This window comes from Strix uralensis, chromosome 3 (genome assembly GCF_047716275.1).
Source record: "Strix uralensis isolate ZFMK-TIS-50842 chromosome 3, bStrUra1, whole genome shotgun sequence".
Taxonomy (NCBI): Eukaryota; Metazoa; Chordata; class Aves; order Strigiformes; family Strigidae; genus Strix; species Strix uralensis.
In genome coordinates, this window is record NC_133974.1 from 125,426,553 (window position 1) to 125,439,545 (window position 12,993).

The 12,993-nt window shown below is 45.8% G+C and overlaps 1 protein-coding gene across 8 annotated transcripts in view; it reads right to left on the reverse strand.

Annotated features, from left to right (window-relative positions):
* PELI1 (pellino E3 ubiquitin protein ligase 1) overlaps window positions 1-6,368 on the reverse strand; it is a 46,268-nt gene extending 39,900 nt beyond the window's left edge. For 3 of the 8 annotated variants that reach the window (XM_074864322.1, XM_074864316.1, XM_074864318.1), the window contains exons 1-2: window positions 5,963-6,368; window positions 5,250-5,301 (exon numbers count right to left, since the gene is read on the reverse strand). Coding sequence is in view for 1 of the 8 variants with exons in the window: in XM_074864321.1 (XP_074720422.1) it covers window positions 5,254-5,287 (34 nt within the window). In the remaining 7 variants the exon portion in view is untranslated. Of the gene's footprint in view, window positions 1-5,249; window positions 5,302-5,962 lie in introns of those variants that run through there. The other 5 variants (XM_074864321.1, XM_074864319.1, XM_074864323.1 and 2 more) reach the window with 3 other exon arrangements.
* Between the last annotated feature and the right edge of the window lie 6,625 nt (window positions 6,369-12,993).

Below are 12,993 nucleotides of genomic sequence, written 5' to 3' on the forward strand. Positions count from 1 at the left end.
ATGCTTTACTGTTTAATACTCTAAAATCAATACTTTAATATTTAATACTATTAAAAGCCAAAGGAACTGAGGGCAGGGAAAGTGGGCACTTTGAGGCAGATCTGTAACCATCAGAGGCATGATCTGAACACAAGAAAAGCAACTACAAACACATGAAACCCTAAACCTAATTTTGCTACTAGTTTAATGTTCTTACGGTATTCCAATGGACTTGATGGTTAAGAGGGCCATATGTGCAGGCTACACAGGCACACTGGTTCCCAAACCTAAAGCCCACTGTTCCACCTAAGTGCTTCATGAGCTGCCCCAGTCCTTGCTGATCACTTCTTAGGCAAAGATGACCAGCTGGACAGAAACATTTCAGGTTAGATCTAACCCAGAGATGCCTGCCCTGACCCAAAGAACAATTAAGATATTTGTGTTGTTGACACAGATCAAGGGGTTACCATCCCAGAGGACAAGCTGGCAGAAGGGAGGGAGAAACTAACTCAATAGCTGCTACTTCCCAGTTGCTGGCTACTTTGTTCAGACAAACCATCAGACAATTAAGCAGGAGCACTGAAGAGGCAAGCAGGACAGGGTGAGATGCTCAAACCAGATTACCAGATTTGCTCTCATTATGCCTTCAGAAACTCTTGCAGGCCCTGAGCTCTACCAATACCAACAGCAAACCTTACCAGTCTTCTTTAACAGAAAACAAATCAGTCCCTTCAGATTTGATCTCTATCCCCCACCTTGCTCCTGAAGTAAGGAAAATAGGTATCCTAGCTCAGGAAATAGTATTTTTAAATGTTTGTAATGAAGCCCAAAGGGTTATATAGTTGCAGAAACATTGCATACTTGAAATACAAGCAGCTAAGTACATCCAGGCAGATGAATCAACTGACAATGGAAACAAAACACCATTGATGGTGGTCTACTTAAAGACAATTTTGGCTAGGCAGGGTTTTGTGTTTTGTTTATTGTTTTCCTGGGTTTTGGTTGGAGGGTTTTTTCCATTTTCTCTTCAAGTCCTAGCTCCAATAAACTATCCCCCAAAGAATCTTACCCGACCAACTTGCTCTAATCCCGTATCTTGCAAGCATCTACAAAGTACTTTTTGCTAAATCCCACTCACTCAAAACCTCAATCCACAAAACAGCATTCTCTAGTAGCTATTCATATTATCAACTATTGTAATAATAATAAAATACTCTGTAGATCACTTCTGTTTTGAGTCTATTTAACTTCAGCTTTTTCCTGCCTTCTTTGCTATGCTATAGACTTGTCTACAACGCAGAGCCTCAGCCACTACAGCAAACGTTACAGACCCACAAATGGAAATGCAGCGTTTAGTGACAAAAGCTTTTCTGCCGAAATGGCCATGCTTATCTCCCTGAATACTGAATATGTAAACGAGCAGGCTGACAAAAGCACTCTATCAGCAAAAGCATGCCTACATCTGGGACTTTGATTAACTTTTGGTGCAGTTGCTCCCCCCAACGCATACATGCCCACCCTAATATAGCCAGACAAGCACCTCTCCAGCCCAAATACCTCTGTACTATAAAAAAAAACACCCTTCTCCCATCAGGAACACTTTTCTCCCTTCTAAACACACATTTATGCAATTAATCTGCTACAAACAGGGTCGGCACAGAAAAACATCTGGTTGACATAGCTGTATAGCCAACACTGAGGGAGATCAAGAGTGTTTTGAGCCAGCATGACACGTATCCAAAGTCTTCTGCAACATACTCTACTGGTGAACAAGGAAAGTGCTGCAATGTGAGTGTGAATCAAACAAATCCTCTTCCCAACAGGAATGTAATTACGGGACCAGAGTCAGAGTAGGAGCGGTCAAAATCTCTTACAACTGCCATATACCTTCAATTAGAAGAGTAAAATTATAGGACACTCCCAATCCTGAAACCACAGCCAGAAATGCACTGCAAGGTTCAGTCCACTCTGCTTTCGAGTACATGAGATTTGAGCCCAAAATTCAGCATTTATATAAGTACGTACCATGGGTGGCTGTCAAGTCACTATGATTGAATTCAGCAGCATGGATTAAGAAACAAGGTCAGCAGATTAACTTTTATTACCTATTCATGAACTGAACTGGGCTCCTGAATGGCAGGGACCAGAGTATACCATCAATCTTTAACCAAACGCTTCCACCCAGGCAGTATGTTCAGTCTGAATCAAACAAGCTGCTGACTAGCTCACACTTGAGCCCATGTCCCAAAAAAAAAAAAAAAGGCCTCACGGCATTTACACCTAGTATGTCAGCCAGGAGACGCTGCTGGAGCAACCTGGTATTGATGACCACCTACCTTCAGCACAGGGTGCCAGCAGAGGACAACAGATTTTTACTGTAGAGCCTGTCGTTTCCACTCAACCATTTTACATCCATTCACAACTACAGGGTTATTCCAGAAAGGTCACTTTGAGCAGCTAGCAACATTTGGTGCACCAAATCACATGACATGGGTCAGCAAAAGAAATTCACAGCATAGGGCTCACCCAGGTAGCCCATAAGCCGTGCACTCACTCGTGCAAAGCACTGAAGCATCTCTTCTACTTGAAGCAAGAGCTCCTTTTCAAACCAATATAAATACAGGATTACTTGGAAAAGAACATATTCATAGTGCAAGGCTGTAATTTTTCTGCAAATCAAATTATTGTCAATAGTTTTTACTGCTTTTAGGAGAAAGCACCAACAGGGTAGAGCTTGGTTGGTTTTTTTTAGTTTAAGGATGATTTCTAGCATGCCAAAGAACTTTCATCTTTTTTAACCTGGAAGGCAGGTTTTTGAATACATCAATTCAAACATTTTAAACAAGAAACGCTTACAATCACTTGTGACTATTAATTGCTGCATCCACTGCAAAACATTATGGCCACAAAGAACATGCCACGATGCTACCCAACCGCCCCAGCCGACCCCCAGCTGCCCACTGGAGAGCCTACAGCAGCACAGGGAGAGAGAAATCCATCCCACCAGCTGCCCACGGGCTCCCAGGAGACACAGAGCCAGTTCATCTTTGCCCAACTGACACAATTTGCACCTCATGGGATTAGAGCTAAATTGCTATTTTACCTTCTTTCCCATTAATCTTTCCATCCAGGTGGGCTAACTGGGCTAGATTAGAGATGCAATATTAATTTCAGTAAAATTGGGGACTACAGTAGGAGTATAAAATTTCCTGTTAACCAGTAGATCGAAAGGAAACAGAAACTAGATCAGATGGAAACAAGCTTACTTTTTTCCACTGCAACTCTCTCAGCAGTGTTTAGCAGCGCTTGACCTACTTCCTACACCATCTCCGTGCTGTCACTTCCTTTGACAGTTTGTCAGCACTCTTGTGAATCTGGAGGTTAAGGAACGAACATCTGGGAAGCAAAAGACTTTTTTCTCTTGATGCCACCTACAGTCAAAACTCTTACAATCCAACCAGCAAGGCGCATAGTGACCAGCCAGCAACAAGTACCTCCAATTACTGGCATCCTGCAGGAATTCCTAATCAACTGTGTAATTTTGCTTATAAGTACGCACTTAAAGGTGACTTTGATTTCTCATGAAACACCCTCATTCCTCCTTTTTTAGCTCAGGGCATGGATTAGCATCTATAAACAGCACTGGGTTTTCTGCTTTCCTGTATTTCACAGTTCCTGTCTGAGAAGACATTTTATATCAAAATATACTTGTAATTAGTTCCTTCCAAACAAATAAGGGTTTTAAATACCACTGGCTCCAAGCAGATGATAGTCTATTTTGTGTCTACAAACACACAGTCGCTAGCTATAAATCCTGAAGTGAAAGGATCCTGCTTTCCATGCCTAGTTTCTTAATAGAAACCAGTATCCACACCAAAATACAAAACAGTTGTAGCAGACAGACTTTATACTAAGTTCTGTTTATACCAGTTCTGCTAAAACTAATAGTTACTCAAAATTTTAAATTTCGAAGATGAACACTAGCATGGTGACTTGCTGCATTGAGAAATACATTTCAGTGTTTAGTAAGAACAGAAACTTTTATTAGGCACACTTCACAAGACTGTACTCAGCATAACTTAAGTGCTCCTACAAGTTTAATTCATTTGAAATAGGAGACGTTTACACTTAGGGTGCCCAGTAGGTGCCTATATACAACTAAAATGCATTCCTAAAGCCTGGCCATTCATACGACTTCAAAAAAAGTTAGGACACTTCTCTTACGCAGCACTAAAAGGGTATAATTTTCCAACTACAAGTGCTCAATTTTCTACCAACTGGGCATTTTCTTGGGGGGGAAGGAGGGTGGGGGAGAGGAGAGGGGAGAAGTGTCGCGTGCAGACATCTGAACTTCGGCACGACATTACTCACTCCGAAATCGTTGGCCTAAAACATTACAAAGCCACACGGACCGCAAGACGACACATGAAAACTAAAATCTGGGTAGCCTGCTCGACTGAAGCTTTCATATCCACTAACCTACCGGCGCCTATCAGCATAAAAAGCGACAGAAGATGTATCATCAACAGGTCATCTGCCTGCTTCTTTGTGAAAAAAAAATACGAAAAGCTGCTGAACAGAAACCGGAAACAGCCTTTTTTTCCCCCGGCTCTCCCCCCGCCCCCCCAACGCGTTCAAAATGCAAAAAATAAACCCATCGTCTTTCGGATGCTGAACCGCCAGCTCTGCCTAGCTGAAATGCTTTGTAATTTTACTTGTCAAGTAGGGTGTTTTCAAGACAGAGGAGTCCCAGCATAAAAAAAAAATGGGTGGCTTTTAAAAGGTAAGGCCAGAAACACAAGCGTTACAGCTAGACTGCTTTTTGCTTGCATGTATTCTAGAAGCTGCATTTTGAAGAGGTGAAGTAGCTGCAGTTTTTGAGGGGGTAGTTACAACAAAAACAAAGGGGGGGGGGGGAAGAAACAAGCTTTTAGCACAAAAACATAATAATTGGTTTAAAATATCCCCTTTAAGAGGCAAAAATTATTGTGCAGAGAACACAACTGCCCCTCCTCTCCCCTGCCTTTAAAAAAAAAAAATCTTCTCCGTGGCTGTTACAGGCAGAATTTCCCCCTGCTATTAGATCTTCCTAAAACCGCATTATTGAACTACGTGGAAAAAAAAAAAAAAAAAAAAAAAGAGTGAAAAGAAAAACCCGACGAAAGTTGCGCTGGATGGCAGGCTGCTCACAAAAGAGCCAAGGCTGCGCGTACGGGAGAGAAACCTTGCAATTCTCCCAAGAAGCTTAAAATTAAAAGGACACAACTTACCTACCGGCTAACTGGGTTCTTCCCGAGTAAAGCAACATCAAATTTGGATGAGCTAGGGGAAAAAAAAAAAAAAAAAAAGGCAAGTTTTCCCACCAAGATTTTGCAGGTTAACAGCAGCAAAACAAAATCCCCCTTTGTTTTGTTTTCACCCGCCTGCGTGCTGCTCTCATTCAACGCTCCGGCACAGGGGGCTGCGATAAATGGAGCCTGGACTTCAGGGGGGACTCTTTCCTCCCCGAAAAAAATAAATAAAACACCACCACCGCCAAAAAAACCCACGCCCGGAATTCAACAAAACCTCGGAGTCCAAATACTAAACGACTTTTTTTTCTATTTTTTTTTTTTAAAGTGATGTTTTTCCCGAGGGCAGGCGGCTCGGCAGCCGCTCCATGACAAAGAGCTTCCCCAGCACATCCAGCCCCAGAGCGGGGCTCGGCCAACTCCAGGTGGGTGGGAAGGAAGAAAGAAAAAAAGGGGAAAAAAAAAATAATAAAAAATAAGGTTAACAAACTCCCCAAACCCCCGGGAAAAAAAATAAAAATAGAGAATTATTTTAAAAGCAGCAACAAAAAGACAGCCCTGCCGAGGCGCAGCACAAAGCGCGCAGGGCGGCGGGGAGGGGGGCGAGGGGGGAAGCAGCCCCTGGCAGGCCCTCAGCCCGCAGCCCCCCTCGCGATACGGATGGGCTCTGTCGCGACAGGCGCGATACTCACCCCAAGGAGGAAGGAAGCAGGCGGAGGAGGCACCCCTCGCCGGTAGCTGCAACTCCCCGAGGCGGCGGGGGATGCCGAGAGCGGGTTAAGGGAAAGGGGCAGCCTCAGCCTCCGTGCCCGTCCCCTCAGGGCCGCGCGGAGGTACCACAGCCCCGGCCGGGCGAGAGGGGAAGGAGCCTCCGCGGCGCTCCCCGCCGCCCTCGCGGGCTCCGGCGGAACGGCGCTGCGAGCGACAGGCCGGGAAACGGCGGCGGCAGCAGCTGCCGGGAAAGCGGCCGCAGAGAACAACCCGATCAGCGCCGGCTCCGCCGCCCTCACAACGGCCGCTGCCGCCACCTCCTCCTCCTACTCCTGCTCCGCTGCCGCCGCCGCCTCGCCTCACCGCGCCGCCCGCCCTCTGGGTCCACCACCGCCGCGCGCTCGCGCACCCCAGCGGCGGGGGCGGGGCGAGACGGGGCGGGGCACCGCCCTCGGAGAGGCCACGCCCCCTCCCCCGCGGCATGACGGGAGTTGTAGTGCTCCGGCCGCGTGGGGGGGGTGTATGTGCGTGTGTGTGTACACACATGTGTGTGTGTGCGTGCGTATGTGCGTGTGTATGTGTACACATGTGTGTGTATGTGCGTGTGTGTGTACACATATGTGTGTGTATGTGTGTGTGCGTGTGTATGTATACACATGTGTGTATATGTGCGTGTATGTGTACACATGTGTGTATGTGTGTATGTATAAGCATGTGTATGTGTACACATATGTGTATGTGTGTCCGTGTGTATGTGTACACATGTGTGTGTATGTGCGTGTGTGTGTACACATATGTGTGTGTGTGTGCATCTGTATGTGTACACATGTGTGTGTATGTGTGTGTATGTGTACACATATGTGTGTATGTGTGTATGTATATGCATGTGTATGTGTATGTGTGTGTGCGTGTGTATGTGTACACATGTGTGTATATGTGTGTGTATGTGTACACATATGTGTGTGTATGTGTGTATGTATATGCATGTGTATGTGTACACATATGTGTGTGTATATGTGTGTGTGCGTGTGTATGTGTACACATGTGTGTATGTGTACACGTATGTGTGTGTATGTGTGTATGTATATGCATGTGTATGTGTACACATATGTGTGTATATGTGTGTGTACATATACACATGCATATTTTTGTGTGTATATGGCTATATATATGCATGTGTATGTGTGTGTATGTGTATATGTGTATATGTGTATGTATACAGACATGTATATACATATATACATGTGTATATATACACACAAAAATATGCATATACATACACATATGTATATATACATATATACATATATATACACATACACACATATATACATATACATGTGTATATACATACACACAAAATATGCATATATACACACACATGTATATATACATACACATACACACATATATGTACATATATACATATACACATGTATATGTGTGTGTATATGTGTATATATATGTGTGTACACATGTATATATGTATACATATATATTCACATACATACACATATGTACATGCATATATGTATATATACATGTGTGTATGTGTATGTATGCATATCTTTGTGTGTATATATGTATATATGCATGTATATGCATATGCATATGTACATGTGTATGTATATATGTATATGTGTGTATATGCCTGTATATGTTTATATATGTGTGTATACATGTATATATGTATATATGGGTATATATGTATGTATGTATATGCATGTGTATGTATATGTTTATGTATGTATATATGCATGTCTATGTATATATCTCTCTGTATAGATGTATATGTCAATGCATGGGCATATATTCGTGTGTGTATAAATGCACACACTTGTACATAAATCTGTGTGTGTATATGTGACACATGTATGTCTATATGCACATATCACATATTTGCAGGGGGCTCCCGCCATCCCTGAGCCCAGCTCCAGCAGCCACATCCCCAAACGCAGGGCTGCTGCTCCCCCCGGGGCAGGGACCCCACCAGCGCTCTCCCTTCCTCTTTTCCAACTATCCGTGCGGATTTCTGGACCCCCATCCTGCCGTCAGGTGCTTGCGGCGTGACGCCGGGGCAGTATCTCGGGGGTGGACGGCGGGACAGCCATGCCCACCGGCCGGCAGTCAGCGCCGGCGGCCGCAGCCACACGCGTGACTGAAAGCTTGGGAGCCTTGCGTCACTCGGAGAATTCGAATGAGGGACGTTTCAGCTGACAGATCCCTTACAGATACAACAAAACCTCCCAAATATTTGTTACCAGAATGTTTCTGCCTGAGCACCCCTCCCCATCTCTGCAAACCAGAGCCTCCCTAGGTTTTAATATAATTCAGAATAAGAAACCCACTCGCTTGGAGTCGGGGGTGATGCCCAACAGCCGTGACACGGGCTCAGGGCTGAATATGAACTGGATGGAGTGAGTGGCTGCTGCCTGGTGTGAAAGCCTGACACTGCTCGGGCTCACACCCGGTGCCAATTGGTGGATTTTTAGCCTCATTTCTTTGCCAGAGTGAAATAAATTATCCTGGATATTATAACCCATGGTGCCCCAATCCTGTCCATATACATCTTGCTATGTGTGTGTCTGTGTGTGTGCTTAAAGAAATATATAAAAACATATTTGAAGCAAGGCAGGGCTATTGCTCTGTATCATAGGCTGCTCCAGCAGTGCTGCCAGTGATGACTGTTCTAGTGGTTCACCAAGAGCATTTGTTTACACAAAATATATTCTTGAAATAAATACCTTGAAATACTACTTCAGCTGAAAGACCCTTCGAGCAATGGAAAGAAAGACTACATTAATCGATTTTGTTCTATGTTTTCCGTTGCTTAAGGGAAATCACAGCCTGGATGTGGCCTTCAAACTTATTTTTGTTTTCTTGGACATCGTGAGAAACAAACAAACAGATTTTTAAGGGAAATGGGAGCCTTTAACACCACATCACTCAGAATACAACCTGGTCCTGCCCCAGCATGACATGCAAAGTCAAAGGAGATGTCACACTGAGAGCTGTTGAAGAATTAACAAAGGTTAGAATATTAGTAGTGCTGGCCTGCGTAAGCACACCTCTACTAGCTGTTAACCTAAGTTTCACTGGCCCTGGGATTTTTAAAGAGAGATAAAGAGATATATAACTCAAAGCTCCCAGAGTATAAGAACAAAAGGGTCAGGGCGATCACCCCTTCTGACTTCCAACATGCAACCCTGGGTATCCTGAAAACAGCTTTTGCCTCAAAGATGGTGTTTCTTTCAAAGAAACATCGACACCTGAGATAAAAATAGCCCTGATGGTAAATCAACCCCTGCTTTTGGTGACTGCTGCAAACAAAGCCTGGTGTTAAAACTGATCTCTCCACGGAGCATTTATTGGTTTGCCTTTGCATTTGCTGTAACTTTGTTCTCTGCACTCGGCAGCCCATTATCTCTGCTTTATTTCCAACCCAGGTATTTATAGCCCTCTGATCGAGGCATCCTTTAATCTCCTTTTTGCTGAGCTACCGATACCAGCAACCCCTAGTCCTTTGCTATGGGGCAAGTCATACCCTCACCCTTGAGCCAGAGCGTACCCCACATCTCCCCATAGCTGCCAGAGGTGTCACTTCCCATGGGACTCGGCCACGAGGGAGTAAGGAGCACACGTGTGGGCATGTGGGAGATGGGCAGTGGGTGACGGCGGCGCAGGGACGTGGGTGGAGAAGCTCCTGGCATGAGCCCTGGCACTGAAATCCCACTGGGTCTTGCCTGGGAAGAAGTCATGTCTCTCCTCCCAGGGACTAAGCCCTTCCTTCCCTGGGATGTGGGGAAAAAGCTGGGGGAGATGGGATGCAGAAGAAGGTGAGATAGGTGGAAAGCTGCCGCAATCACAGGCAAGCATCATGCCAGGATGAGCCCGGTGCCGCCTGACCCCTGCGTGCTGTCTTACATCCTCAGAGTTTGCGTGTAATGAATCACTTACCACACATGTGATGTAACATGACAGTGTTAATAGGTCTCATTATTATCCTATTTACTAGGGAAACTGAGGCATGAAGAGGTGAATATTATGCCCGCGGCATACTGGGGCTAGATTACAGGAGACCTCACAGTACAGTCCCATGCTTACTTTACTCAACCATATAGGAATTAGGTGCAGCTGGCAGAAGCACCCATGGAGGATGCTGAAGAAGGCCTGGGGGGAGAGGATGAGCTTGGCATTTACGGTATAGAGCCTTGCCCTAGCCTCTTGCTATGCTGAATGGGGTCCCATTCAACTCCCAAGAGCTGGTCCAGGTTGCTGTCACCTGCTGCCCTCTTCTGTAGTAGCTGATGGGTTTAGCCCTTTGACCCATGGGAGGCTCTTTCCTGATTTCACCTGGCTGAGCTACCCTCCCACAGAAGCCAAAGCACCGATGAGGGATTTCCAGTATCCCAGCATCCCTGCTGCAGCATTGTCCCTGCTGCCTCGGGGACGACTCTTGGGTGCCATGTGCCTGGCCCTGTCCTGGGAGAGCATCTGCAGCATTCACAGCAGGACCAGGGCTCACATCCCATCACTGACCCTCTTTTATTTAACTCTAAATTAGCAGCTTCGTGATGAATAGCCTTTGATGGATTTCTGTTTCATTAATTGGCCCGATGCCTTCTTAAACCCGTGCATTTATGCTTCACACAACCCCCTGGCTCAGCCCTGACTGCAGTTCCCTTTCCAATCTCCATCCTGCCTCGGGGTTCATTTCTTTCTGTAACACAGTTCAGAGGAAGCTTAAGAGACAAATCAGCATTACAAAGCATTCCTCTTGTAGGAGGAACAGTTTTCAGAAAGCTTTTCTTTCCCCACTTGAAAAAAAAAAAAAAGAGGAAACAGCTGAGTTAGTGGCTGCTTTTGGCATTTCCTTATATTTAACACATGTCCCTTGCTATGGAAAAAAGCAACAACCACTTGAGGCTTACAGTCTTCTGTGACATGTCCAGAAGAAGCTGGTACTAAAAGCTGGACTTCATAACTCAGCTACCTGCCAGCAGCAAGCCCAGGGGCAGGTTTTCCCTGTGATCCCACCGTGTCCCCATGTCCGTTAGTTTGTACCACCCCGTGGTGAGGCGGGGAGCTGAAACAGGAAAGACTCGGTCTTTTGGGGGAGCCAAGCTGGCCTGAGATGACCCAGCACCATGGATAATTGGTTGGAGAAGGGAGGGTAGGTAGGTAGAGCATCACCTCTGCTGATCCATCTTGTTTCAGACCATTTTTTCCATCCCAGCATTGAAACTTGGAGCTGCCACCCAGCAAAGCAGACCTCTGAAATCATCTCTGATATTTAAACAACTATTTTTTGTTTTCTGACAGCCACATACTGTTCCAGTGTTCGTGTCGAACAGGCTTTCTGAGTCAGATGCAAAATAAAACAACACATGGTCTCCTCTAATGCTCCCATCCGAACACGTATGGTCCTGTGATTTCTCTGCAGTGACAAAGAAGCAGTAAAGGCTCTTGGCCAAGTTTCTGTGCTGCTCTAAACTGCTTATGGCCCCAACAGCAACAGCTCATCCACACCACACTGCTCCTGTCTATATTATTAAATGAAATGACCCTGAGCCAGAGTGGCTTGGCTGGGCTCACAGCCATGCAGCTAAAACACCCTGAGTCCCCGAAAGCATGTGGCTGGTCCAAAATTCCCCCTCTGGCTCTAGCATATCTCCTGGCCATATCCAGATCATCTTCTAGACCTGGGCTGCCAAGTCCAACCTGCCATGATACTTCACCAAGTCCTCCCCAGAACCTCGGAGATGCCCCTCATTCCTGGGGAAGAACCTCTGTCCCTAAGGATGTCCTCACACTCTCTAAACCAGCCGCCTCCCCAGGCTGCGAAACAGAGGTCAGCATCGCCTTTCTATCCAGCCCGTAAGATTTGGAGGGATTCAAACCTACACCCAAACAAACTTCATTGGAGGCCGAAGCTGCTGGGACTGAGTGTGATGACAGCACGCTGGGTGGCTGCTGGTGCCACAACGTGCTGCTGTGCATGTCTGCGTGGGTAATCACTGTGGCTCAGTGCCATGAGCTGTGATTAAGTCATTAGTCAGACTTCAGTCACGTGAAAATATTTGAGATTACAAGTCAATGCTGAATTCCTTTTTGGAAGGGTTTAGCAAATCAATGTTTAGTGCTGGCTGACAGGAGATCAGACTATGTCAAACATAAGACATGATGCTGTAACCCAGAGCACAGCCATTGCTCTGATCATCAGATTTTGGGTTCTTCGAAAGCAGTGTGCTAATTCCTCCAGGCCATTACAAACTCAACCTTTGGTCCATTAAAGACTCAACATTAAATCATGGTAGAAAAAACAAACCACCCTAAGCCTGGCAGCCAGTCCCACCCTTTCCATGCCCAGCAGTGGGGATGTGCACTTGCACCTGCACTGCATTTCAGCAGAGTAAAGAGGTGGCTGTGCAATCATTCGCAATCAGTCAGGCCGATCGTGTGCACCGATTAAATTATGTTCTTCCACAGGTTCTTAGAAATGTAATTTGCTTTAAGTTAATAAGCAAACATCTACCCTCTCAAAGCGTATTTGTAAAGATGTAAAATCAAGGGGCACTTCATAACAGCAGAGAGGAGGGAGGAATGGAGCTGTCGCACCAGCATGATGTTAGGGAGGATGCTGCTGGCAGTTGCACCACAGTTGACCACCTGAATGGACATTTATCAATCCCACCGATGTACACTAATTAACAACGAGGGACAAAAACTGCAGCCCTTTCAGAGGACCTCCCTTTGAAGACAACTGCAAAAGAGGAGCTTAAGCAGCACATGAAGCCTTCCACCGTCCCTCCGCTGTGGACAGGATTGCACCCACGGGCTCTGGTGTGCATTTCATTGCTTTTCCTCACACATGGGTCTAGAGGGAAAGTTTGTTCAGCATTTGCAGTGATTTCCCCACCCACTGTACCTCTCTAGGTGCAGTCAGCCCTCCACCAGCAGCACCCCAGGAGCATGTCACCGCTGACTCATGGGAGAAGGCGCTCAGCTGCTG